The following is a 27575-nucleotide window of genomic DNA, read 5'->3' on the forward strand; positions in this document are numbered from 1 at the left end:
CCTCCTCCATTTAAAAAAAAAGCCCACACATGCAATTAGGGTTGGTTATACTTTATTAGTTACATGAATCCACTTTCATGATCCATGTGAAGTGTCTCAGATGACACACCCATGCAGCAGAGGCCTGCTCTCATTGACTCTACTCCGTTGACGGCTGAACATATTTCGCAGGAAAATGTTCACAGCAGCTCTGTCTGGGATCCACTCGGAATGAATCCTTGAGGGGTCCTGCTGCAGCGGGACATATTCCTTGTACTTCCTGTTGAATAAGGGACAATTCAGGTAAGTGGTTTTAAAGAGAAAGCATCTTCCCCCTAATCTCCTGAAATACACTTGTATTCTGCAGGAAGGATTTATGATGCTGTGAATTCCTTGCGATGCCCACCAGTCGCGAAGGGATTCGAGCAAACACCACATGTTCATGCTCAATGAACCTCCACAACAAAATCTTGGCCATTAAGCTGCATAATCATGCTTCCTTTTTGAAGACACCTGATATGAAGTAGTTAGAATTAGGCCATATTTCACTATTCATTAAAAAAAAGCTATAAGTTGCTGAATTAGGACCACCTTGAATTTTTACATTTCATTTGGTTCTCATGATCTAAGTTTTGGAAACTCATATTGCTGCTCTTGACCCTAGGTTCAGTTGGTTTAAATTCTGGACGATCTTTTGTTCCCTCATCTGTAAGCTACATATAAAGATCTTTTAAGTAGCACTGCTTCTGGGTTCAGAAATCAATTGGAAAAGCCAAATACCTTCCAAAGAGCAAGTCATCTCTGAATTGGTTCCTCTCTTTTATTGTGACAGTTGCACACACTAACCTGTAGGTAATGGCTACAACTCCAATGATACCAGCAATGAGCAACATCCCAACAAGTACCAATGCTTCAGTAGTATTAGGTGTCCCACCTGCAGCTGAGAGAAAAGTCTCATTAATCGCTCAAAATTACAGCAATTACAGTTCATTAATGCACAGAAAATTGAAGACAATCTTTAAGCAAAAATGAGAGGGTTGGAACGATAATCAGTGTGGGGAAATAAACCAACAATATGATACACTTGGTTACAGTTAGTTCAAGCATGTTCAACACAGCAACTTGCTTTGTTCTAGTTTTGACCCTGCCATTACTAATCAATTTAAAATGAGCTGCTCTGCTTTTAAAAGCTACTCTGCTTGTCTATTAAAATCAAATTAAGTCAGTCATTCAGTCAAAACTAAAAGCTACACAGAAATAAAACCTGTGCTTTGATGCAATAAGGGCAAAACTGGGAAGCAGGACAGTGTGTAGTAGGTAAGCAAATATCTATAATAATATATTAAAAAAATATGGGTGTAATTACAGCATGACAAGTTTACATAGGCAGTTTCCATCATAATTGTGGATATAGGAGTTTATAATGGAGATATAAAAGGAAAGACAGATGGTATTACTTTAAACCAGGGACTGAATTACATCTGTGCACCCTGGTCTAATTATTGCCCCAGTCTCTAACCCCACTTCACCTGATAACTAAACTTGGTCTTGACTCTGTGTGTGCAACGCCACAAGAGATCGACTAGTAATGATATTAAGGATATTAATAGTACAAACCCAATAACTTCTCATCTAGATATTTTGACCATCCATGCACTGAAGCAAATAACGATACATTCCCGACTCTATTAGTCACGTTCACGGTAGACTGCCCATCTATTAACATGCCTAGGGATTGTATTACATTCACTAATTTTGTTGTATAGCTTGGACAGACTTACTTGGATTCACATTAACACGGGCACTGGCAACAGCCAAGCTGACTGCATTTGTCATAGAGACATTTACGCAGTAAGTTCCAGAGGAGTTGAAGAATTGACGAAGGATAAGCTGACATTCATCAGCAGGGAGCACTTCACTACAGTCAGTTTGCTGAGGATTTATGCAGTCTGCGTCCAAAACAACAGTGCAAATCTCACTTGGGAAGCTAGAAAACAAATTACAGTACAGTACTTAAAAATGTACCTTCTCATAGTGCACCTGTTCTGTCATTGTAATACAACGACTGTTGCAGCTGAGAACAGATTTTAAAGGCAGCCGTCGGTAATACCTCAAGTGTTCTGCTGAGAGTTGGATTGAGAAGGTCCAGCCTTCTCTGCATGAAAGAGGTATAAAAAGTTTGAGTTTGAGAAGATAAGTTTTCTCCATCAAAGCCACACACGTCCTTGGTCAGACTGCGGGTGTAGAAGGAATACAGCTGTAGTTCCATCAATATGCTCAAATGCAAAAATGGAAATGCTGCTAATATAACAGAAACAGTGCTACTGGCATTTCAAATTGGACAGATTGTTGGTGGTAGAATTACTGTTAATACCAATTTTCTTGCCAACTGTGCTATTTAAATATTTTAATTCAACAAATACACACCTGTAATATATAGCACACTTTACTCCCCCACTTTACTGTCCCCAGCCAGTTACTAGGCTGGCCTTAAACTCTTCATTTGGCACCTCCTTTTCCTGTAATTGTTTACACTGATCTTACAAGTAGAGCTACATCTCAAAGCCATTAGTTTACATTAAATGAGAAACGTAATCAAAACTCTTATACACCATACCTTCCCTGACAGGTCACCGTGAAATCCACAGCATTTTGCTGCATCTCTGCCATAGAACCTGGCACCACATTTGATATTTGCACAATTTCCACACTTTCAATACCCTCTGAAAAAAAAAGCAAGACCAACCATTAAGCCAATAACAGCCTACTTCAGCATCCTTTCCAACAAGATCCCTCGAATACAACTCTGTTTGATTTGCCTGGCAGCAGAGAGGTAAAGAATCCAATTAATCTTAGTTACAATGATAGGTTTGAGTACAAGTGCTGCCCCACAAAATCACCAGTAGGCACTAGGGAAATGGCACAAACCTAGGTTTGGGAAACCTGTTCTGTGAACAAATCTAGTATACAGATGTAATGTAAGTGCCAGAGTGCTTGTATGATCATGACATTGGTGCCAATCCCTTATTGGCTTTACCCATTTAAAACTGTATTATTGTTGCAGCCATTTGGGCTGATCTGTAGTTTGACCCTTCTGTGAAATTGTAAGTTGTAAGAGGGCACAAACACTATTGACTTATTAGTGTTTGGTTTATTGACAACGTATTGCACTGCTTACTTTAATACAAAAGCTTTGTAACCATACTTGTGCCAGTTTAAAAAAAAAAATGAAGTGAAATTGCTGCTTGTTACTACATAGGGTTCAGAGTTTTATTGCTCTAAAAACTGTCAAAGCTGGACGAATCTACATGGAAGATGCATTTCTGCATCTTTTGCTACTATGTGGAAATTAGATGGACAATGGTCATTACTAGTCATCACTTCAAAAAGTTCTACAAATAAAAGCCAGGTAACCATAGGTAGTCCAGTGGCGCAGTGCAGTGATATACCAGAACACTACCAGACAAGGGTATGCACCTGTAACTCCCACATGGGACATTCCCAATTTTAGCCAGTTTGTTAGGAGATAAACAGATGCTAGGTGCTGTCCCATAAGAAGTGTGAACGAGAGAGCCTCCCTGAGCAGTTTGTGTACCGCTCAAAGTAATAGAGCACTTTAGAATTGAACAGCTCGACAGCCTTGGAAGCCAGGGCTGCTTAGCTGTTAGTTTTGGTCAACACAATGTCTACTTGTTGTGGAGGTACCTATTTGAAGACCTTACTCACGGACAATATTGATGGTGGTAGAGAAAGTGCCATAGCGGTAAATAAGGCAATTATCTGCTGGATCTTCAAGAGCCTGTCGTTTCACCAGCATCAGTCCCTCATTTGTGTTCATAGCAGTTGTCTCACTCTCTGGAATCAGCATTGTAACAGATATAGCTGTAGATTCAGAAAAAGAGCACCTGGTAAACCAATGACATGGCTATTACATTCATACATATTACATGTTGTGTTCTTGTTGCTGAAGGTTTCCAGAGAATTTCAAGAGCACAAAACAACACTGCAAGTATTTTCAATGTATTTTAGGAAAGCAACCCATTGTTCCAATAATTTCAGATCTCCAAATTTCTGGTTTCCAGTTGTACCAAACCACTCAAATAGACTACTCTTGGCACAGAGATCACAAAAGCAAACATCATTTCACTAACTTTGTTGCACTGGTTTAGGCCAATGCAGCACTAGATGCAGATTTACACAAAACAGCATTGCAGTTTTTCCAAGCATTTAAATAAAGTTTCCAAAAAAAAAATAGCAAATGGAAGACTTACCTGTTGATTGTTCAGAAGCAGGAGTAGCTACATTTATCGTTTCATCAGAGGCTGGGGTTGCTGCATTTATCGTGTCATCAGAGGCAGGGGTTGCTGCATTTATAGCTTCATCAGAGGCAGGGGTTGCTGCATTTATCGTGTCATCAGAGGCAGGGGTTGCTGCATTTATAGCTTCATCAGAGGCAGGGGTTGCTGCATTTATCGTGTCATCAGAGGCAGGGGTTGCTGCATTTATCGTGTCATCAGAGGCAGGGGTTGCTGCATTTATCGTGTCATCAGAGGCAGGGGTTGCTGCATTTATAGCTTCATCAGAGGCAGGGGTTGCTGCATTTATCGTGTCATCAGAGGCAGGGGTTGCTGCATTTATCGTGTCATCAGAGGCAGGGGTTGCTGTATTTATCATGTCATCAGAGGCAGGGGTTGCTGCATTTATCGTGTCATCAGAGGCAGGGGTTGCTGCATTTATAGCTTGTTCTGACACAGGGATTGCTGCATTTATAGTTTCATCAGAGGCAGGGGTTGCTGCATTTATAGCTTCATCAGAGGCGGGGGTTGCTGCATTTATAGCTTCATCAGAGGTGGGGGTTGCTGCATTTATAGCTTGTTCTGACACAGGGATTGCTGCATTTATAGTTTCATCAGAGGCAGGGGTTGCTGCATTTATAGCTTCATCAGAGGCAGGAGTTGCTGCATTTATAGCTTGTTCTGGCACAGGGATTGGCGCATTTATTGCTTCATCAGAGGCAGGGGTTACAGGATTGATGGTGGAAGAAGGAACTGGAATAGTACCTCCTGTGGAAGTGGGAATTACCATTGGCTGCTGCTCAGAAGGTGGTACCGGGGAATCAGACACTGGAGTAGATACAGCAATAGGTTCAACTGGTGGTAGCTGAGAAGGAGCTGTATCTCCTATGGAAAAAAAATGAAAATGCAGCTCTGAAGTCGATATTCTTTGTCAGATGTACTAGACATAAACCAAGTTAATTTGAAATGCAATACAGTGTATTTTTACTTGAGTATTCAACAAATGTACCTTAACATGCTAATATTATGTATCCAGTCCCTTTAAAAAAAGTCTAGGTTGTCATTAATTAGTATTGAGATATTGAGAGCAAGAGATTGAATAAATTGAGCTGTTCCTGCCCATATTGAGTGTGGAGCAGAGTTTTGCATATGTAAGATAATATCTTGCTTAGTTTAATATCTTATAGCTATTGTTGGGCAATGATTACCCAGTTTTGAACTACATCTGGTACAATTTTAGTGATATTTTAAACATGTGAATAAGCTATTTATAAAGTAAGATCCCTAAATCACTGCTCCAATATGCTACAGTACACATTTTAATCATGCCTACCGATATTAGTTGTCAAATCTGTTGCAAAACTGGAAAATGATAATTTTAAGTTAGAATCTGTAGATAAGATTTTAGTGGCTTTATAGAGGACTGTAATTGAAACCAATCATTCTGGTGTCAGTACATCCAATATTGGCAATGTTTGGCATTGTCAATAAACCAATACCCTGGAGTTTGGAAGTTATAACAATTTTGGCGGTGCAGCAGAAAAGCGAAGGAAGAGAATTGTTGTAGTACAAGAAAAGATGGCTTATGAGTACCTCAGATGTTGAATAATCATAAGGTTACCAGTCACTCAAAAGTTCTTACCGCAGCTGGGCAAGCTCATTCCCTAACCAAGCTACCACATGAACACTGAGCTAAAGTCATCCATTTACTTGGGGCAGAAGAAGAAGAAAACAAAGACAACCACACAAATTTTGACAAACCACATTCAAATTCTGCTTCCCATTGTCCAAAGACTTTATTTGCAATTATTGAGAAGTCATTTATTAGAATGCTTTCCTCGCCGTCAAAAAAGCTGAGTATTAGTGACGGGGGAAATTCAACAAAAACAGCTTGATTGGAACAGTATCCAGTTTGGCTACATCACATTACAATCTTTAGCCAGCCAAAAAAGATGGCTAGATGGACTTAAAACCCAGAAAACCCTTAAAACCCACTGCAGGTATACTAATCTACTCCCTCAAGCAAGCATGTTGCACAATAGTTTGACCTTATCATTTGTAGGCAGAACGGACATACATTGCTAGTTTTGGAGATAAATTAAGATAATGCTTCAAAAATTCCAACAGTTAAATTCCCCATATCCTCTCCATCACCAACACTTCCACCTCTGTAACATCCCCCATCTCCACCCCTGCCTCAGCCCATTTGCTGCTGAAACCTTCATCCATGCCTTTGTTGCCTCTGGACTTGACTATTCCAATGCTCTCCAGGCCGGCCTCCCACCTTGCACTCTCCGTAAACCTGAGCTCATCCAAAACTCTCCATATCCTAACTCGCACCAAGTCCCATTCACCCATCATCCTGTGCCCGCTGACCTACATTGACTCCCGGTCCGGCAACGCCTCAACTTTCAAATTCTCATCCTTGTTTTCAAATCCCTCCATGGCCTTGCCCCTCCCTATCTCTGTAACCTCCTCCAGCCCTACAACCCTCCAAGATCGCTGCACTCCTCCAATTCTGACCTCTTGCGCATCCCCGATTTTCAATCGCTCCACCATTGACAGACGTGCCTTCAGCTGCCTAGGTCCTAAGCTCTGGAATTCACTCCCTAAACCTCTCTTCTCCTTAAAACCTACCTCTTTGACCCAGCTTTTGGTCACCTGTCCTAATATCTCCTTACATGACTCGGTGTCAAATTTTGTTTGATAATCGCTCCTGTGAAGCGCCTTTGGATGTTTTACTATGTTAAGGGCACTATATAAATGCAAGTTGTTGTTCATAGTTTTCCCTTGAAGGAATTTGAATCTGCATCTTTTAGAGCGAACATAATAGTGATCCAGATTACTGTTGCATTACTCAGCTGCAACATGTAAACATGAAAACTAAAAGTGAACGATGAACAATTTCAGCTTCTATTCCACTGTTTATTATCCTGGATTGCTCCTACCTGTAGTAACCTCCCCTGCAGTAGGCTGGCTAGTTACTGGGGATACAATCAGACCAGGAGTCACAACAGAGGATCCTGTGATAGGTGGAGGTGCTGTAGGGTCAGAGGTTATAGCTGAGATCGTTGGATTTGAATTCTCAGTCATTGGATTGGCTGTGCTGCACACGGATGTTGGGATGGCAGTCTGTACAACTACTTGTGGTTTGAACGCTCCTGTTGAGAGGTAGGTGTGTGTCACTGTGTGGACACGGGAGATTAGAGTACCACTTTCATCTCCAAAGTCCCAGGAGAAGCTGACGTCAGCACCTTTTAAATATAGGCTAGGGTCGTGGAGTTTAATTCCAAATAGAATAGCCCGGTTCTGTATGAAGCTGTTGTCTGCATCATTGAGATCGGTAATCTGGGAAATCGCAACAGAGAATGGAATCTGATCTGCATGGAGAAATAAAATTAAATTAGTGCAGAATTCAACTAGGAAGTTTAAAAAAATTGAATATCAAGCGACCAGGTTATTAAAAGGCACAAAAATTTCTAGTTTGCAATCCAGAAAAACTCAGATGCAATAACTTATCACATTGATAGAAACCATTCTGTCAGAAGTTTTAGAAAAGGATCAACTTACTATAATAAGAACAACTTTGCAAACTTCATTAAAAGTTTTTACGTGAAGACCACACTTTTAAAACAAGCCACATTGACTCTGACTTTACTGATCACAAAGTTGGACACTAAGGACAATTATTGTCATAGTAACATCTTATAATAATTTCACTCCCTCACCTCCTGGATAATATAAGGGGGGAAGGAAGAGGGGATCATATTTCATGATTCCCCCTACCCTGAGTGAAGGATAGAAAGTCACATAGTGAGTGGGCAAAACAATATGGGGAAGTATGGGGTCATCCATTTTGGATCTGAGAAAGACAAAAAATATTGACACCGAATCAGAGATCCAAAAGAAAGGAGATTCTTGGGTATAATCTCCCTTGGCATTGATGATGCTTCACTATGGTACCAGTGTATGATTAGGAATTAGATTTGGTCATTCCTGATGGAAACTTAAGGGATGATTTTCCACTACCAGCACAATTGAGGCTTTTGTGCAGCATTGCTGGAGCAAAGTTAACCAGCAGGGCAGTGAACTTTCCACTTTTCCACCTCAGCTCATTTGAATAATTATTCATAGCTGACAATGTAGCTTTAGCCTTGTGCAAGGAGCAAGCCTAATTCGAGAAGCAGAAAATCTGGCCAGCAGGTACAAATTAAAAGGATGTGCACATTTAAAGGTAAGTGGCTGCATATGAGGACAAATATTAGTTTCAGCCTCAGAGTGAATTTTAGATATTGGTTTGCCTTGTCCAAAGTTGGATGTGGGGAGGGGGAGAAAGTAAAGTGGCAGGCATAAATGAAATGAAAGGAAGCAGAATCCTGCAGGCTGCCAACTTGTCATCTTGTATGTCTGGTTTGCAAGTGTATTCAACTTGTAAATCTGCTAGGAGTGTCTGCTGAGCATTCCCTATAGGAAACAGCTTTTAGATCAAAGTAGGATTTTGGGCATATATGTTTCAGAACTGCCCACTCTTAATGCAGTTCAGTTCTTGTCAGGCCATGGGGCAGAGTAAAAGACTCCTTGAATAGCCAAGTTCATGTATAAACTACCTTGTGTCACAGACACTGGTCCAATTTACAAGTATAACATCACAGATAATATATGAACCAGAATGGAGATGTTTTTATTCTGAAACAAGGACTCTAAGTTTAAGTATTTTTTTTTGTAATCTAATGCTGTGTTTGCTCTTGCTTCCAATTTTATTTTCTAACCCAATTCCTAGTTTGTAGCATGAGCTAACCAGTATATTATTTGTCAGCCAGATGGCAGCAGAATAGGAAGCATCTCATACTATTTCCAGTGAGCTTATCAGAAATATAAGAGATCTTTTGTTCATTCTGAGCACACACTATCCAAAACCTTGGACACAAGGTCATGCTTCAGTTTATACCCTTTGTCTGAAAAAGTGCTTCCTGATTTCACTCCTGAATGGCCTGGCTCTAATTTTAAGATTATGCCCCCTTGTTCTGGATTCCTTCACCCAGCGGAAATAGTTTCTCAGTATCTACCCTATCGAATCTTTTTATCATTTTAAAGATCTTGATTAGATTACCCCTAAACCTTCTAAACTCAAGGAAATACAAACCTGTTAAGCCCTGGTATCATTCTGATGAATCTGCGCTGTATCCCCCTCCAAGGTCAATATATCTTCCTTGAGATTCAGTGTCAATATTTTTTGTCTTTCTCGGATCCAAACTGGATGACCCCATACTTCCCCATATTGTTTTGCCCACTCACTTAGTCTGTCCATGTCCCTTTGTAACTTCCTGCTCCCATCTACACAACTTACTATGCCTCCGAAGTTGGTGTCATCTGCAAGCTTGAATATACAACTCTCTATTTCCTTCATCCAAGTCATTAATATATATGGTGAAAAGATGAGGCCCCAGTACAAATCCCTGGGGAACACAACTTGTCACATCCCACTAATTGCCTTTATCTCTACTCTGTCTCCTACCTCTCAACCATTTCACAAGGTTACCAACAATTCCATGTGCTTTCATTTTTGCTAATAATCTCTTGCATGGAACCTTATAAAATGCCTTCTGGAAGTCTATATGGACAAAATCCATAAACACTGCCCTATCCACCATGCTAGTGACCTCCTCTAAAAGTTCAACTAGATTAATCAGACATGACCTGCTGTTACCTGGTTTCTCCCTCCCTCCCTTCTTAAGTAATGGAGTGACATTTGCAATTTTCCAATCCAAAGGCACAATTTCTGAATCTAGAGCACTTTGGAAAATTATGACTAATGCACCTGCAATTTTCTCACCTATTCCTTTCAATACTCTTGAGTGGAAACCATCAGGGCTTGGAGATTTATCTATCTTAAATCCCATTATTTTCTCCATTCCCATTTTTAAACTTATATTAAATCCACTAAGTTCCTTCCCTTGACTTATTTTTAGGTTCTCTTGTACTGCTGGTATTTTGTCCTCTTCCTCTACTGTGAAAACGGATATGAAGTACTCATTTAACGAGTCTGCCATTTCTTTATTGTCTATTATAGTCTCGCCTGCATCTGTCTTTAATAGGCCCACATTCCCCTTTACTGTTCTCTTTCTCTTAATATATTTCTAAAAACTTTTTCTGTTCGCTTTGATATCCCTTGCAAGTTTTTTTTCATATTCTCTTTTTGCCTCTCATTACTTTCTTTGTATCCCTTTGTTGCTTTGTATGGCTCTCCCAGTCTTTTTTTTAATTCATTCTCGTGATTTGGGCGTTGCTGGCGAGGCCAATATTTATTACCTATCTCTAGTTGCCTGTGAGAAGGTGGTGGTGGGCCGCCTTCTTGAACCGCTGCAGTCCATGTGGTGAAGACACTCCTGATAATGCTGTTAGATAGGGAGTTCCAGGAAATTTGACCCAGCAACAATGAAGGAACGGCCGATATATGTCCAAGTCAGGGTGGTGTGTGACTTGCAGGGGAACCTGGAGGTGGTGGTGTTTCCATGTGCCTGTTGCCCTTGTCCTTCTAGGTGGTAGAGGTCGCAGGTTTGGGTCTGCTGGATTTCCACTTTTCCTTGCAATTGAGTAAGCCTTTTCTTTTAGCTTGATACTGTCTCCTAACTCATTTGTTGACCATGGCTGCTTAACTACACAAGTAGAGCCTTTGCCTGTTAGGGGTATGTACTGGTTTTGTATCGTACCAAATACTCCTTTGAATACTTCCCACTATTTGTCTGTATAGGCTTCCAGAGGCTTCTATGGCCAACATGGCTGAAGATGGATGTGTGTTTATTGAACTTCCAACAGCTAACTTTCAAGCAGTATCAATCTATAAACCACCCACTTTGTCAAATAGCTTCACCATCCAATCCAGCCTCTTACCCGTGATTGCAAACTGTGATGTAGCTTTTCCAATCGGAATGAATTTCTTTGGTCCACGGTAATGATACACAGCTACCTCCATGGTATAGGAACCTAATGGGATATCTGCTGTGTCAACAACCACCAGAGAAGAGGGACCATCCACTATCTGCCAGTACTTCCCTGGAAGATAAATCAAAACAAGCTAGTATATCAATTCCTTATGATAGGCCTTACATAATTTTCCCAGCCATCAATCTCAAAGATCTTGAGCAGTTTGTTCTTCCCATCTCACCAAAAAAAGTTCCAATAAGAGCAAGCCTAGGCAGTCTGTTCTCAAATTATTGAGAGTCCTGGAGTCTTTGTTCTCTAAAGCTGAACATCTCCTTTACAAACCATTGTGCCCAGAATTGCACATAACATTTCACATGTGATTGTATCCATTGTAGATCTGTACATGTATCTAAGTACCTAATTCACTTTAAAAGCCTTGTGTTTCCTGCTCTCAATGAATGATTGTTAATCATACCCAACTCATTCCTTCAATAAAATCCATTTTTGTCTAACATGCATTACTTTATGTTTCCCTTATCAAATAGCATTTATGTAGCCAGTGATCAGCCTAGTGATTAATTACAAATCCTGTAATTAATAATCTACCCTCAGCCTCACTGCACTACAATAGGGACACGAGTTCATCTCAAATGCACAATCCTTGCTGTCCTGTTATATTACAGAAATGGAGACCTGAGCTAATTCCTTCTTAAAAAGCCAAGTAAGTTAAATTATTCATACCCAGTGTTTGCCATACAAAGATAAATTTGGATTCTTTCTTCTTAGAGATCCTTGGAAAGGGTTTTCCATCTGGAAACACCTCATCAGCATTCTGCAATGTATCATTGGGATACACTGACTCTCCAGCAGTTACATATGTACCTGTAGGATACAAACAGGCAAATTCATTTGCCTCACACACCAGTTAACACCAAATATGATATGTTCATACAATGAGTGGGATTTTCCACTTCAGCGCTCCTGGCGCACACAAGGAACATATCAGAAAATTTTACACCTTCAGCCCATATTTTTCCAAGCATTCATTTTAATAGCCAGAAAATCACAAGCTGGAAGGGGGATGGAGTTTCCTGATACGCGATCCCCATGTGCGGCAGGAACACTGAAGCGGAAAATCCCAGCCGCTTGAGCTCATTTGATAAGAATTGTATCCACACTATAAGTGGCGTGATCACCTTGAAATTAGGAACTTAGTCCTCAGCCTCTTATCAAGATATTTTTTGATATATTTATTTAAAAAATAGCTTTCTTGCATAGAAATGAAATACTTAACCTTTAAGTGGTCAGCAGCTGGACCACAAATTTGAATACAGTGGGAGCTAAATGTTATGACTATCCACGTAACTCTTCTGCGAGTGATTCATTTCCCATTTAATTGGTGAGTAAAATCTAAAATAAAACATTAGCACACAGGAAAGGCAATCTGAACTTTTAATTATGAGCTTTAGATAGCTCCAATTTAAAAGATAGACTTAGCACTCTCAATGGGGCAGTTTTACAGCTGAATCATGTGTTCCTATTCCTGGAGACACCTGGAATGTTCTGAAGTATCTAAACTTGAAACTCAGAGCTAGAAAAGTTCAAGCAAATAGGAACAGGAGGAGGCCATTCAACCCGTCGAGCCTGTTCTGCCATTCAATTAGATCATGGCTGATCTGTATCTGAACTCCATCTACCCATCTTGGTTCCGTAACCCTTAATACCCTTGCCCAACAAAAATCTATCAATCTCAGTTTTGACATTTTCAATTGACCCCCCAGTCTCAACAGCTTTTTGGGGGAGAGTGTTTCCAGATTTCCACCACCCTTTGTGTGAAGAAGTACTTTCTGATATCATCCCTGAACAGCCGAGCTCTAATTTTAAGGTTATGCCTCCTTGTTCTGGACTCCCCCCACCAGATGATATTGTTTCTCTGTATCTACCCTATCAAATCCTTTAATCATCTTAAAGACAATTAGATCGTCCCTTAATCTTCTGTAGTCAAGGGAATACAAGCCTAGTCTATGCAACCCGTCCTTATAATTTAACCCTTTAAGCCATGGCATTCTGAATAGCCAAATCATTCCAAATCCTGTAAATGTTAGAAATGCTGCTGGTCATCCTCAGCTCTTTATGAGGCAAACAATCACTACCCTTTTCGGCCTTACCATTCAGAGTACAGTTTTCAGCCCAAACAATCTTTCCATCAGACTGGATGGTCTGATTCCTAGGGAATTTCAAGTTAATGTAGAAGGTGGATTTAGCACCAGTTAAGGTTGGGGCATCGTTGTTAACTTCAAGTGAAATTTGTCCTCCTGTGAATGAGAAAAAAATCTGAGTGCGGAGCACTTAAACATGTAGGTTATTTATAGGCAAACCAATAAGTTGTCCACAGGCCTTGGCTACTTATCCCTAAACCAAGAAGTAGCTGTTGTATAAGTTACTGACGGAACACTTATTTGTAAACAGAATGAATATTACCCTATTAGGATCTGGTTCACTAATGTCCTTTAGGGAAGGAAGCCTGCCGCCCTTACCCGGTCTGGCCTATATGTGACTCCAGACCCACAGCAATGTGGTTGATTCTTAATTGCCCTCTGAAATGGCCTAGCAAGCCACTCAGTTGTAAAATCTCGCTACGAAAAGTCATAATAAGAATAAAACCGGACGGACCACCCGGCATCGGACCACTAGGCACCGGACACAACAACGGCAAAACACCAAGCCCAGTCGACCCTGCAAGGTCCTCCTTACTAACATCTGGGGACTTGTGCCAAGATTGGGAGAGCTGTCCCACAGACTAGTCAAGCAACAGCCTGACATAGCCATACTCACAGAATCATATCTTTCAGCCAACGTCCCAGACTCTTCCATCACCATCCCTGGGTATGTCCTGTCCCACCGGCAGGACAGACCCACCAGAGGTGGCGGTACAGTGATATACAGTCAGGAGGGAGTGGCCCTGGGAGTCCTCAACATTGACTCTGGACCCCATGAAATCTCATGGCATCAGGTCAAACATGGGCAAGGAAACCTCCTGCTGATTACCACCTACCGTCCTCCCTCAGCTGATGAATCAGTCCTCCTCCATGTTGAACACCACTTGGAGGAAGCACTGAGGGTAGCAAGGGCACAAAATGTACTCTGGGTGGGGGACTTCAATGTCCATCACCAAGAGTGGCTCGGTAGCACCACTACTGACCGAGCTGGCCGAGTCCTGAAGGACATAGCTGCTAGATTGGGCCTGCGGCAGGTGGTGAGCGAACCAACACGAGGGAAAAACTTACTTGACCTCGTCCTCACCAATCTACCTGTCGCAAATGCATCTGTCCATGACAGTATTGGTAGGAGTGACCACCGCACAGTCCTCGTGGAGATGAAATCCCGTCTTCACACTGAGGACACCATCCAACGTGTTGTGTGGCACTACCACCGTGCTAAATGGGATAGATTCAGAACAGATCTAGCAGCTCAAAACTGGGCATCCATGAGGCGCTGTGGGCCATCAGCAGCAGCAGAATTGTATTCCAGCACAATCTGTAACCTCATGGCCCGGCATATTCCTCACTCTACCATTACCAACAAGCCAGGGGATCAACCCTGGTTCAATGAGGAGTGTAGAAGAGCATGCCAGGAGCAGCACCAGGCATACCTAAAAATGAGGTGCCAACCTGGTGAAGCTACAACTCAGGACTACATGCATGCTAAACAGCGGAAGCATCATGCTATGGACAGAGCTAAGCAATTCCACAACCAACGGATCAGATCAAAGCTCTGCAGTCCTGCCACATCCAGTCGTGAATGGTGATGGACAATTAAACAACTAACGGGAGGAGGAGGCTCTGCAAACATCCCCATTCTCAATGATGGCGGAGTCCAGCACATGAGTGCAAAAGACAAGGCTGAAGCGTTTGCAACCATCTTCAGCCAGAAGTGCCGAGTGGATAATCCATCTCAGCCTCCTCCCGATATCCCCACCATCACGGAAGCCAGTCTTCGGCCAATTCGATTCACTGCACGTGATATCAAGAAACGGCTGAGTGCACTGGATACAGCAAAGGCTATGGGCCCTGACAACATCCCAGCTGTAGTGCTGAAGACTTGTGCTCCAGAACTAGCTGCGCCTCTAGCCAAGCTGTTCCAGTACAGCTACAACACTGGCATCCACCCGACAATGTGGAAAATTGCCCAGGTATGTCCTGTCCACAAAAAGCAGGACAAATCCAATCCGGCCAATTACCGCCCCATCAGTCTACTCTCAATCATCAGCAAAGTGATGGAAGGTGTCGTCGACAGTGCTATCAAGCGGCACTTACTCACCAATAACCTGCTCACCGATGCTCAGTTTGGGTTCCGCCAGGACCACTTGGCTCCAGACCTCATTACAGCCTTGGTCCAAACATGGACAAAAGAGCTGAATTCCACAGGTGAGGTGAGAGTGACTGCCCTTGACATCAAGGCAGCATTTGACCGAGTGTGGCACCAAGGAGCCCTAGTAAAATTGAAGTCAATGGGAATCAGGGGGAAAACTCTCCAGTGGCTGGAGTCATACCTAGCACAAAGGAAGATGGTAGTGGTTGTTGGAGGCCAATCATCTCAGCCCCAGGGCATTGCTGCAGGAGTTCCTCAGGGCAGTGTCCTATGCCCAACCATCTTCAGCTGCTTCATCAATGACCTTCCCTCCATCATAAGGTCAGAAATGGGGATGTTCGCTGATGACTGCACAGTGTTCAGTTCCATTCGCAACCCCTCAGATAATGAAGCAGTCCGAGCCTGCATGCAGCAAGACCTGGACAACATCCAGGCTTGGGCTGATAAGTGGCAAGTAACATTCGCGCCAGATAAGTGCCAGGCAATGACCATCTCCAACAAGAGAGAGTCTAACCACCTCCCCTTGACATTCAACAGCATTACCATCGCCGAATCCCCCACCATCAACATCCTGGGGGTCACCATTGACCAGAAACTTAACTGGACCAGCCATATAAATACTGTGGCTACGAGAGCAGGTCAGAGGCTGGGTATTCTGCGGCGAGTGACTCACCTCCTGACTCCCCAAAGCCTTTCCACCATCTACAAGGCACAAGTCAGGAGTGTGATGGAATACTCTCCACTTGCCTGGATGAGTGCAGCTCCAACAACACTCAAGAAGCTCGACACCATCCAAGATAAAGCAGCCCGCTTGATTGGCACCCCATCCACCACCCTAAACATTCACTCCCTTCACCACCGGCGCACTGTGGCTGCAGTGTGTACCATCCACAGGATGCACTGCAGCAACTTGCCAAGGCTTCTTCGACAGCACCTCCCAAACCCGCGACCTCTACCACCTAGAAGGACAAGGGCAGCAGGCGCATGGGAACAACACCACCTGCACGTTCCCCTCCAAGTCACACACCATCCCGACTTGGAAATATATCGCCGTTCCTTCATTGTCGCTGGGTCAAAATCCTGGAACTCCCTTCCTAACAGCACTGTGGGAGAACCGTCACCACACGGACTGCAGCGGTTCAAGAAGGCGGCTCACCACCACCTTCTCGAGGGCAACTAGGGATGGGCAATAAATGCCGGCCTTGCCAGCGACGCCCACATCCCGTGAACGAATAAAATTTTTTTTTAAATCTTCATGGTACTGTTAACCCATGAGTTTAGGGCAGTTTCAGCAAGTGCTCAAGAAATGAACAAAATATCAGTGTCCATTTTTTTTGCATCAGAACTAATATTAGGGATTGTGCTTGAGCTAAGTTCAACATTCAGTTGTTAGAACACTTCAAACTGAACTTGGAATTGTTTGCAAACTTACAATTTAACTTAATTCCCCATCAGTTCTTTATTAAAAGCAACAATAGACCCGCTTTTGCACAGATGCCTGAATCCATTCCTCTGATGTACAAGAACTCAGATGAGGGAAGACATTCCAGCTCCAAGATGAAGTTTTGGAATGCCTACACCAAAATAGAAACTCGACAGTAGTATTAAAATTGTATAAGTCTTCTAGGAAACTATTATATATTGAAAATGGTGAGTGGTTTCAGGATTCCAAAGCTACTGCACCAGTAGGTGGTACTGTCCATGTAACGTTACGTGATAAATTGAGAACATGGGGCACTGACTGTGGCCTGTGCACCACATGCAAATTCCTAAACCCTGGCAACCCAGGCACCTAATTCTTATTTGTGCTTGTGTTTCTTATTTACTGGTTTGTCCTGTTTGAATTTTGTACACCTGGAGGTTTGGAAAGGGCCTGTTTGTAGTGCTAGTACCTCGTTGGTGTTTAAATTCTAAATCAGAACACCAAGATCTGTTAGTGTCAGCAGCCAGAGATATCTACAAATTAATGTGAACTTTATATATGGCCTCTGAGGCTCCATAGTATGGACTGATACAGCCCAGAAGGACAAAAGCTTAGACACCCCTGTCCATGAAGTCTTCTACTCCTTCCCCTTCTTGCTTCAGTTTAGAATTTGCTCAACAAATCATATAAGATCCCATTCTACATACGACATGAATGTATCGGAATACGATTGGATTAGGCTCCCTCCGTCCCACCCAATTTTCTCTCCTTCTAAGGACATCACTCTTGCTTGGATACATATAGTTCCACAGGCAGTCGCAGCCCTGCAGTACCCCGAGTGTCCATTCTAACACCAGTCAGTATCTTTACCAATTAATTCATGGAAGGGAGCTGTATGTCACAGGCATTGCTTGGAATGTTTTAGGTGATGTATTCAATCTTAGTCAATCTGTCATGGTATTGCACACGGATAATCAAGACCACTTTGGATTTTTCAGGTCAGGCAGGGTTGGAGGGTGAGGGAAAATGAGGGAGTCAGGGAAGGGAATTGGGAGGGGGAAAGGAGGGAAGGCGGGAGAGAAGAGGAGGATAGAGAGGGGGGAGCATGATGGGAGAAGACAACAACAACTTGCATTTATATAGCACCTTTAACGTAGTAAAACATCCCAAGATGCTTCATAGGAGCGTAATCAAACAAAAATTGATGCCGAGCTAAAGAAGGCGACATTAGGACAGTTGACCAATAGCTTGGTCAAAGAGGTAGGTTTTAAGGAGTGTCTTAAAGGGGGACAGAGAGGTAGAGAAGTTTAACATAAGAACATAAGAAATAGGAGCAGGAGTAGGCCACACAGCTCCTCGAGCCTGCTCCGCCATTCAATCAGATCATGGCTGATCTTCTACCTCAACTCCACTTTCCCGCCCGATTTCCATATCCTTTGATTCTCCTAGAGTCCAAAAATCAATCTATCTCAGCCTTGAATATATTCAATGACTCAGCATCCACTGCCCTCTAGGGTAGAGAATTCCAAACATTCACAACTCTCCGCATGAAGAAATTCCTCCTCATCTCAGTCTTGAATGGTCGGCCCCTTATCCTGCGACAATGCCCTCCATTTCTAGACTCTCCAGCCAGGGGAAACAATCTCTCAGCATCTACCCTGTCAAGCCCCCTCATAATCTTATATGTTTGAATGAGATCCCCTCTCATTCTTCTAAACTCCAGAGAGTAAAAGCCCATTCTACTCAACCTTTCCTCATAGGACAACCCTCTCATCCCAGGAATTAATCCAGTGAACCTTCGTTGCACCGCCTGTAAGGCAAGTATATCCTTCCTTAGATAAGGAGACCAAAACTGCACGCAGTACTCCAGGTGAGGTCTCACCAATGCCCTCTACAACTGTAGTAAGGCTTCCTTACTCTTGTACTCCAACCCCCTTGCAATAAAGGCCAACATGCCATTTGCCTTCCAAATTGCTTGCTGTACCTGCATACTAACTTTTTGTGTTTCTTATACGAGGACACCCAAGTCTCTCTGGACACCAACATTTCATAGATTCTCACCATTTAAAAAATATTCTGTTTTTCAATTCTTCCTACCAAAGTGAATAACCTCATATTTCCCCACGTTATACTCCATCTGCCACCTTCTTGCCCACTCACTTAACCTGTCTATATCCCTTTGCAGACTCTTTGTTTCCTCCTCACAGCTTACTTTCCCACCTAGCTTTGGATACATTACACTCGGTCCCTTCATCCAAGTCATTAATATAGATTGTAAATAGCTGAGGCCCAAGCACCGATCCTTGCGGCACCCCACTAGTTACAGCCTGCCAACCTGAAAATGACCCGTTTATCCCTACTCTCTGTTTTCTGTCCTTTAACCAATCCTCTATCCATGCTAATATATTACCCCCAACCCCATGAGCCCTTACCTTGTGTAACAACCTTTTATGTGGCACCTTATCGAATGCCTTTTGAAAATCCAAATATACTACATCCACTGGTTCTCCTTTATCTACCCTGCTAGTTACATCCTCAAAAAACACGATTTCCCTTTTATAAAACCGTGATGACTCTGCCTAATCATATTATGATTTTCTAAGTGCCCCGTTACCAATTCCTTAATAATGGACTCCAACATTTTCCTGACGACTGATGTCAGGCTAACTGGCCTGTAGTTCCCTGTTTTCTCTCTCCCTCCCATCTTGAATAGCGGGGTAACATTTACTACCTTCCAATCCAACTGAGTTTAGGGAGCGAATTACAGAGGTGAGGACCTAGCCAGCTGAAGGCATGGTGGTGCGAAGGAAGTGGGGGATGCACAAGAGGTCTGCATTGGAGGAACGCAGAGTTCTCAGAGGATTGTGGGACTGGAGGAGGTTACACTAATAGAGAGGGGCGACAGTGAATGGGGAGGGAAAAGAGAGGGAAAGGGAGAGAGAAGGGAGTACAGAAGAAAGGTAATTCAGATTATCAAGGGTGGATGAATTGAGGCATAGGACAGGCAGCCATTGGGGCAGGAGAAATACAGTCAGTGAGGTGGGGTGCTGTGGGTGGGAAATGCAATCGGGAGTGTAAAATGGGAAATGAAGCTGAATAGGGGTAAACTGCTTTAGATAATGGATTTCCTACCATACTGATAAGTCTTGGTTTGATTTAGGATTAAAGGAACTCTAATGTGCAGGGAATTACACTATGTACCTGTAGTCCTGTAAGGAGGGAATGATTCATTAAATACTGATGGGTTCAGGCCAGCTTCACTGAGTATCGTAATGTCTACTAATTTTCATGAATCAGTATAATTCTGAGAGAATCAGAACATGTAACATATTCCAAGCTCACATTCTCACCTTTCCAACAATCATGCCACCTGGAGTCCCCAGCCTTCCAAATGGGATAAAGTTCTGAATTCCAGGACTCGTAGCCAGGGAAACGTCTAGGAGACGAATTCTTTTTGTTCATTCTGCGTCCATTATTCGGTGACCCTGTCAAAATGCCAAACCACAAAAGACATTAAAGCTACAGTATTGAATACTGCTCTACTTTAACAACTTAACCTGGGAGGAACATAGGAATTGCTAGACGAAATTCATTATTCCTAATATGTAGCAAATTAATAAAACTGTAATTTAAAAAAGCACTTTGGCAAGCACCAATGAAAATTGGACCTTCTATGCGTGAAATACATTGTTCTGAGTTTGTTTTTGAAATTCACCCCAAACCCATTATACACACAATCCAACTGATACTTTTTTTTGATTAATTGACCCACGGTTAATTTTAAATTGAAATTGTTCTGCAATAGCAAAGGAATTTTTATTATTTATCTGCTCTAAAAACTTTTGTTCCCACAGTTTATGTATCTAGGTTTTTTGCCTGAAGGAGCATCAAGCTGTTTGAGGCATGTGATGGATTCCATCTCCACACATTGTGATGCAGTGAGATCCCTGCTGAGAACATCCACATCACATGCCTTCCAAAATCTTCAACTGATCTCTTTCATGTGACGGTCAGCTGAGGAACTTAATCCCAGCCAGTGAAAGAGGGGTTAATGAGGGCATCAGACCAAATACCAAGTGAGTTTGTACCTTTCTTTAGACATTTATGCAATTATAATTCACACTTAGCCGTTCTCCATAGTTCCAGGACACAGATTTCTAGAAAAACCATTCGATTATCGTCCACAAAAGCTGCAAATTTCCTTACCCTGCAGCGTTGTTTTCCATACTGGGGCTGAATACATAGAATAGAGCCTACTTACCATTTGACAATTGTATTCTCCAGGTCTCCTGAAACAGCTTGTTTTGAACAACTACAAAATTAAATGTCACCAAAACCACTCCAAACTGAGGATGTTCCAGTGACACCATGGAGCCGAACTTTCTGTTCAATAAATATACTTTATTGAACAGAAAGTGCCCAGATTCCCTCCACATGGCAACTTCTAATTGTTCAATAATATATTGAACAATTAGAAGTTGCCATGTGGAGGGAATCTGGGCAGAAAACACCAACAGACTATGGCGGTGAACTTCTGTGAGGATTCTCCCGTTCGTCCGCTGTAATTAAGGCAGAAGAACGGCAGAAACCCCAGAAAAACAGTGTAAACACCATTAAGTGGGAGAACATTGCGGAAGTTCACCCCTTATGTGTCTGTTTAACACAAGTCTGATGATTCCTGTCACTAGATTAGCACCAGAGGCGGCTCATCAGGTGAAGCAAGTGAGGCACTGCCTCACCAAGAATTGTCAGACTTGCGATCGCTGCAGAATGACACACACTTGAATAAACAATTTCTGTTTTTGAATACTCCATGCGCAAAACTGCAATTTGCAGCCGGAAGACCATTTGCAAAACGGCCTGCTTTTCAGATTTTCTTTTTGCCCTTTTAAGCTTCTCCTCAGGGTGACTAGAGCTCTCTTTCTGCTTTGCAGTGCGTGTGTTTAAGACATTGCATGTACTCAAAAGGCCCGTTACCACGGTGACAAGCTTGCTTAGTTGGGCAGAAATAGTGTGTGCCTCATCTGCCAAAAAAATCACCAGCCGCCACATTAGCACAGCTTAGTGAAAAGCATTTTACACTTGTTAAAGCCTTGTTCACGGCCAATCAAGGAGAATTCATGCACAATTCTGCACTATTGGGCTCTCAAAAAGTACTTCACAGCAGGGAACACCGAGTGCTAATCAGTTTAATAAAGATGAAGATTTTTACATAAGTGTATCGTAAAGTTTTCTTTCCCATTCCATAGGGACATTGGCTTATGCCAGGTTTTTTGTGGTGATGGTAGATGGAGAGGAGGTACACAAAATATATGATTTGCACTCGGACCTACCCCTGGCAGCAGGACTACTGCTTGTGTCAGCTCAGCTCAGCTGGTAATACTGTCCCTTCTGAGTTAGAAGGTTGTGGGTTCAAGCCCCACTCCAGCTTTAATCTAGGCTGACATTTGAGTGCAGTGCTGAGGGAGTGCTACATTTTTGGAGATGGTGTCTTTCAGATAACATATTAAACTGAGGTCCCATCTGCCTGTAAAAGATTTTATGCACTATTTGAAGAAAGGTACGGCAATCTCCTGGTGTCCTAGCCTCTTTTCTTTCCTCAAGCATCGCACACACAAAAAAACTCATTCATCTCATTTGACTTTTGGAGGGTATTGCTGTGTAAAAATTGCTGCATTTTCCTCCATAACAACACTTCAAACATGATTCATTGGCTGTGAAGCACTTTGGGACATCCTGAGGATGTGAAAGGGGCTATATAAATGCAAGATCTTTTATTATTCCAGCAAAGTGTAAACAGCATGCAACCAATGCTGGAAAATAATACACATCAATACATGCGGCCCTGGCGGCGTGCATGATGCTTTCGTTTTGAGGCAATCAAACATGCCACAGCTCTGAAGCAGGAGAAAGGAAGGTATAGCTGGCTGCGTGGAAATATAGGCAACTATGACTGATGACACCATTGCACATTCTCCCATACCCCAACAGAGAATAGATACAATGAAGTACATGTGCAAACTGATGCCCCTAGTAAACAGACATTTGGGGTGCTAAAGTGACAGTACAGATGCTTGAACCAATAAGGGGAAGGGGGAAAGGGAGAGAAGGTTGGCAAAATACATGCTGCGCAATATTGCCATGGCTCACCATGTACTTGAATAAGGAGGGAGGCAAGCCAGGGAAGACAAGGAGGACAATGCTGTGCAGAAACACTATCCAGGCTTACTCATAAAGAATGGATACTTGAGGTACAGAAAATATTTTTTTTGAATGTAGGCACTTCACATTTTCAAGAAAAAGGAATTTCATCCCTATCATTACCAGACTGGGAGACCCAGATGTGAATCCCTACTACAGCTGATGTTCAAAATAGGTACTTGACAGACAGAGAATGAGCTGGACACCAGTCAGGTCAAGATGTGAGAACAGATACAAGATGGCTGGCTGAGGAGCGGGGGAAGGAGAGAGAAAGTACTATAGGGATTCAACTATTTTCCTCCTTCTTGTCCAAAAACCACTCTATGATATCTTGTTTATCTTTACTGATAGCCAAGAGGACAAAAGAAATAAAAAGAAAGAGCATTTATATAGCGCCTTTCATGACCTCAGGATGTCCCAAAGTGCTTTACAGCCAAGGTAATGGTGTTGAAGTGCAGTCACTGTTGTAATGCAGGGAAAGACTGCAGACAATTTGCACACAGCAAGTTCCCACAAACAGCAATGAGATAAATGACCAGATAATTTGTTTTTAGAGGTGTTGATTGAGGGATAAATTTTGGCCAGGACATTGCGTTAGATATGTTGCTGCTCCTAAAATTGATTTAATTTTTAATTATAGCTTTAGGTCTCTGAGCCATTTTCACAGTCCGGTAGGCTTAAAGTATTTACCCTGTAAGTCTCAAAATCTGCATTAGTAACATAGATCAGTCTGTTGATAATACAGTTTGAGAGATACCGGTCACCTATGTGTAAAATTTTGAACTCATGAAGCTTTAAAATTGACATTCATACCAATAGCAATGGGACTATTTTGGGAAGGAAAGAGGAAGATGTTGGGGTTCAACTCGTTACACACCAGCTAAATGTAAATTTGATATTGGTTTACGTCTCATTAAATGCAGGTTTTGAAGTGTCTCCAAGGGAAGGGAGATTACAGTCAATTTACTAAATATGGAGTTTTTTTTCTCACTATACTCTTCGAGAAAGTTCTGAAGACTTTCTGCACCATATTAATATGCGCTGATGGTAGCTTGATTCTGTACACACCTTATTGATGTGCTAATGGTAGTTTCTGACACTGCATCCAGTTATCACTTCGGCTGTTCATAGGCAATGAATTCCCATTTTTTAACTCTTAAAGACTACAGTAACATTCCAAACTTACAAGATAATTCATACAGTGAACTTATAAAGTCCAGACTTGTGGCTCTTTAATTTTGATGGTCAGCTGCAAAATGGTCGACATTTCTGGAACAAAAGTGGCTCCCCCAATGGATTAGTGAGTAGATGCACAGCTCAGTGAGGTACTGAGAATCATAGTGAGGTCCCAGGTTTGATCCCTGTTCAGTGCTGAGTGAGCTGATCTCAGCTGGGGTGGCTGTAGGCACACTACAATAAAACTCAGTGCTTCAGGGCTGGGGAGGTTCTGGGGGTGGGGTGGGGGGTAGGAGATTCCTGCTTCTGATGGCTGCTGAGCTACCCTTGCCTCCGAAAGCTTGTGATTTTCAAATAAAACCGTTGGAATATAACCTGGTGTTGTAAGATTCCTTACATTTGTCAACCCCAGTCCATCACCAGCATCTCCACATTATGGACATTGGGAGAGGGCAGATTGGGCTTGACTGTGATTTCTCTTCCACACACCCTGCCTCCCCCAGTCAAATTACTTGCCAACCGTCTAGACTGTCACGTGCAACAATTGCCATTTGGGTGGGGTAGCAAAGGGTTGCCAGTGCCTTTTGGAACTGTAACCCGGCAAGAGACTGGTACCTTCAAGAGAGGGGAGAAAATTGGGAAGGGTCTGGGGAAAAAACAGATGAATCGTCAGAGGCTTTGAAGAGAGAAAGAGCAGGAGAGAGGGAGAAAAAAGGGAAAGCGAGGGGGATGGAAGGAGTAAAAAGAGGGAGAGCAGGAAGTGAGAGATTAAAAAGAGCCAGGGAGGGGGAGAGACAGAGGGACAGAGAAAAGAGTAAGAGGGGAAGAAGAGGAGAGCAAGGGAAGGAGAAAAGAGGGAGAGGGAGATGGAGGGGGAAGAAGAGAGTAAAGGGGGGAGAGCAAGGAAGAATAAAGGGGGAGCGAGCAGGATGGAAGGAAGGAAAAAAGAGGGAAGGGAGGAAGAAAAAAGAAAGGAAGACGGAGGGAGAGAGAAAAAGAGAGGGAGAGACACACAAAAAAGGCAGACACCAGGGATGCCTTTATCAATGTTGCTGTGTTCGTGGCAGCTAGGAATTGCATTCAATGAACTTAGAATGACTTTCGCCCCGTGGACATGTAGATGACCTTGACTTAACTCTACCTACAAATCAAGAATACAAACCTGCACCCTACCTCCCCATGGTGCATGGCATTGATGTTGCAGTATACTATATTACCCTACAGAACTGCATCTCAGAGATAGAGAAGTCCTATGATTAGACACAAGAAAGCAAACTGTTATATTTTAACATCAGGCTTTTTGCTCAAGTGTGAATGCTCCATTTGCTTTTGCAATTTTTTAACCTAATTCATCCATTTGATGCTTTATGAGTGATTTCTAATAAACGTCATCTTGCATAGAAATCTTTTCACCTCGATGGTTGCACCTCCGGTCCAGGCTAAATTAGTAAGCTAGTATTTTTTGACAAAGTAACAATTTTACTACATCCAATAGAATATAGCCCATGCTTTCTACTACCAAAAAGCAATCTGTCCTGGAGAACAGGCAAGTCAGAATCTTTCAACAGTTTAACTGAGCACAGGCACAAACTTCCAACATTCAAAAGGTTAAGTTTACTGTGATTTCTCTATTTCCTACATTACAACAGTGACTACACTTCAAAAGTACTTATTTGGCTGTAAAGCGCTTTGGGACGTCCTGAGGCCATGAAGGGTGCGATATAAATATAAGTCTTTCTTTACTACAGGCTGATATTTCAGGTTTGAACAAGCACACAATTAGCTTTCTCTTTGCCCTGCTGGTTTTATTCTTTGGGAGTTAAAAATACCATCGAATTTTTGGATCTTTATTAAAGGTACAGAATGTGGATGCAACTGGCAAACAAATTTCTGCTAAATTGTGACGGCTGACAGTAAACAGAATTTTGTATCAGAGCCTTCAGCTTTGGAGGGTGAAAGTCACTCTAAGTTAATGGCTGTGGAAGAGATTTAATTAATGAATTCTATACCTTGAGACCACGAGTCTAAACTCCCAGAAAGCTATATTTAGCTCTTAAAGTTAATGTAAGTGTGATCTGATCTGCAGCTAATTTACACTGGAGCAATTCAACTGACTGCAGCAGTTGGAGCTGTGAAATCAACAGTTTAAATACAGTACAGTACCAACACCTCAAAGCTGTTAAAAATGCTCCCTCACCTGACACCTGCCAAGACATTTTGCAAGTCTAATGACGATTATATAATACAAGGGAGGAATATCCTGAACTAAAAAACATTCTTAGTAATGTCAGCAATCCATTCAATCCTAAAAGCATCCTTAAACCACTGAGGATATATAAAAATAAATATATATTTCAATCCCGGTTTTAGAAAAACAGTATTTATACATGTAGTACTTCTTGTTTTAATCATTTTTCCCCCTATTCCTAGAAAGAAAAACCTGCATTGTAGTTAGAGATTAAACCTGAAAACAGCTTTCATTCCACTAATTTGTAACTGTTCTCTTCCCCCAGAGGAAAGCAGGAGTTTTAGAATTCCCCAATGTCAGACAATTAGCAGTACAAATAGTAAAATAATTTCTTGCAGAAGCTATAACATGTAATACTCTTAAATGTTAAAAATGATCGTTCTATTTAAAACACATTGAACTTACAGCTAGCAATTGCAGGAGCAGCACAAATCATAAAAATCAAGAGCAACTGTGAACCGCTCCACATCTTTTTCTTCTTCCTTCTCTCCTTTCGCAAAATTCAGAGACCAAGAGACCGCATCTTATATAGAAGCCACTTTTATATAAGTCGGAACCATCAAATTAATGTAAACCCAGCCTACTTGTGACATCAGTGAGGCAAACTGCAAAAAATTTAACCTTTTGAGAGCTGCTGGATAAATAGAATAGGCATTGAATACTTGTCTCCGGGCATTGTTTTCACTTCTGTTAGTGGGGACATTTTGAGCTTGGCTTTAAGTGATGTGCTTTTCATCCAGATTGCATACAGTTATCTTTTGCTACATGCTCCATAGCTTCTGTCATCCTAGTGACCAATATTTGTCTATACACCCCTGATGGTTAATAATATTCAGTACTAGCAATTTTGTGTTCTTGTGCATGCTCGCTCTTTCTCTGTGTTTCCATCTCTCTCTCTCTTTCTTTGTTTGTCTTCTTATCTGTCTCTTTCATTCTCTTTTTCTGTGTCTCTATCTGT

The 27575-nt window shown here is 42.1% G+C and overlaps 2 protein-coding genes across 12 annotated transcripts in view; one reads left to right on the forward strand and one right to left on the reverse strand.

The window, feature by feature from the left end:
- The window catches only part of cdk2 (cyclin dependent kinase 2), a 71203-nt gene that overhangs the window by 7049 nt on the left and 36579 nt on the right, over window positions 1-27575 (forward strand). For 8 of the 9 annotated variants that reach the window (XM_067976569.1, XM_067976574.1, XM_067976571.1 and 5 more), the window contains one exon: window positions 20847-21068. The exons of the other annotated variant lie outside the window; for it this stretch is intronic. The gene's annotated coding sequence lies outside the window, so the exon portion shown is untranslated. The remainder of the gene's footprint in view (window positions 1-20846; window positions 21069-27575) is intronic. 9 annotated transcript variants of the gene reach the window in all.
- Window positions 36-27117, reverse strand: pmela (premelanosome protein a). Of its 3 annotated transcripts, none has more exons than XM_067976558.1 (12): window positions 27023-27117; window positions 20343-20477; window positions 13367-13513; window positions 11940-12080; window positions 11166-11327; window positions 7223-7654; window positions 5040-5159; window positions 3706-3861; window positions 2597-2702; window positions 1761-1966; window positions 826-919; window positions 36-259 (listed from the first exon to the last, which is right to left on the reverse strand). In XM_067976558.1, exons 1-12 carry the CDS (start codon window positions 27084-27086, stop codon window positions 97-99), a joined length of 1926 nt encoding a protein of 641 aa, XP_067832659.1. In that variant the 5' UTR covers window positions 27087-27117; the 3' UTR covers window positions 36-96. The 3 variants fall into 3 exon arrangements, with proteins under 3 accessions (XP_067832659.1, XP_067832658.1, XP_067832657.1); XM_067976557.1 differs by having other exon boundaries at window positions 826-913; window positions 4251-5159; XM_067976556.1 differs by having other exon boundaries at window positions 4251-5159.

Source organism: Heptranchias perlo, chromosome X (assembly GCF_035084215.1).
Source record: "Heptranchias perlo isolate sHepPer1 chromosome X, sHepPer1.hap1, whole genome shotgun sequence".
Classification (NCBI taxonomy): domain Eukaryota; kingdom Metazoa; phylum Chordata; class Chondrichthyes; order Hexanchiformes; family Hexanchidae; genus Heptranchias; species Heptranchias perlo.

What these genes read in the sequence shown, in the direction of transcription:
- pmela (XM_067976556.1), bottom strand. Translation starts at nt 27,086, where the DNA reads ATGTGGAGCGGTTCACAGTTGCTCTTGATTTTTATGATTTGTGCTGCT. An exon ending in TGCTTCTGAACAATCAACAG is followed by an intron (nt 3,862 to 4,250) that starts GTAAGTCTTCCA and finishes CTGAATCTACAG; the next exon opens with CTATATCTGTTACAATGCTG. An exon ending in GTTGTAGCCATTACCTACAG is followed by an intron (nt 260 to 825) that starts GTTAGTGTGTGC and finishes CTTATTCAACAG; the next exon opens with GAAGTACAAGGAATATGTCC.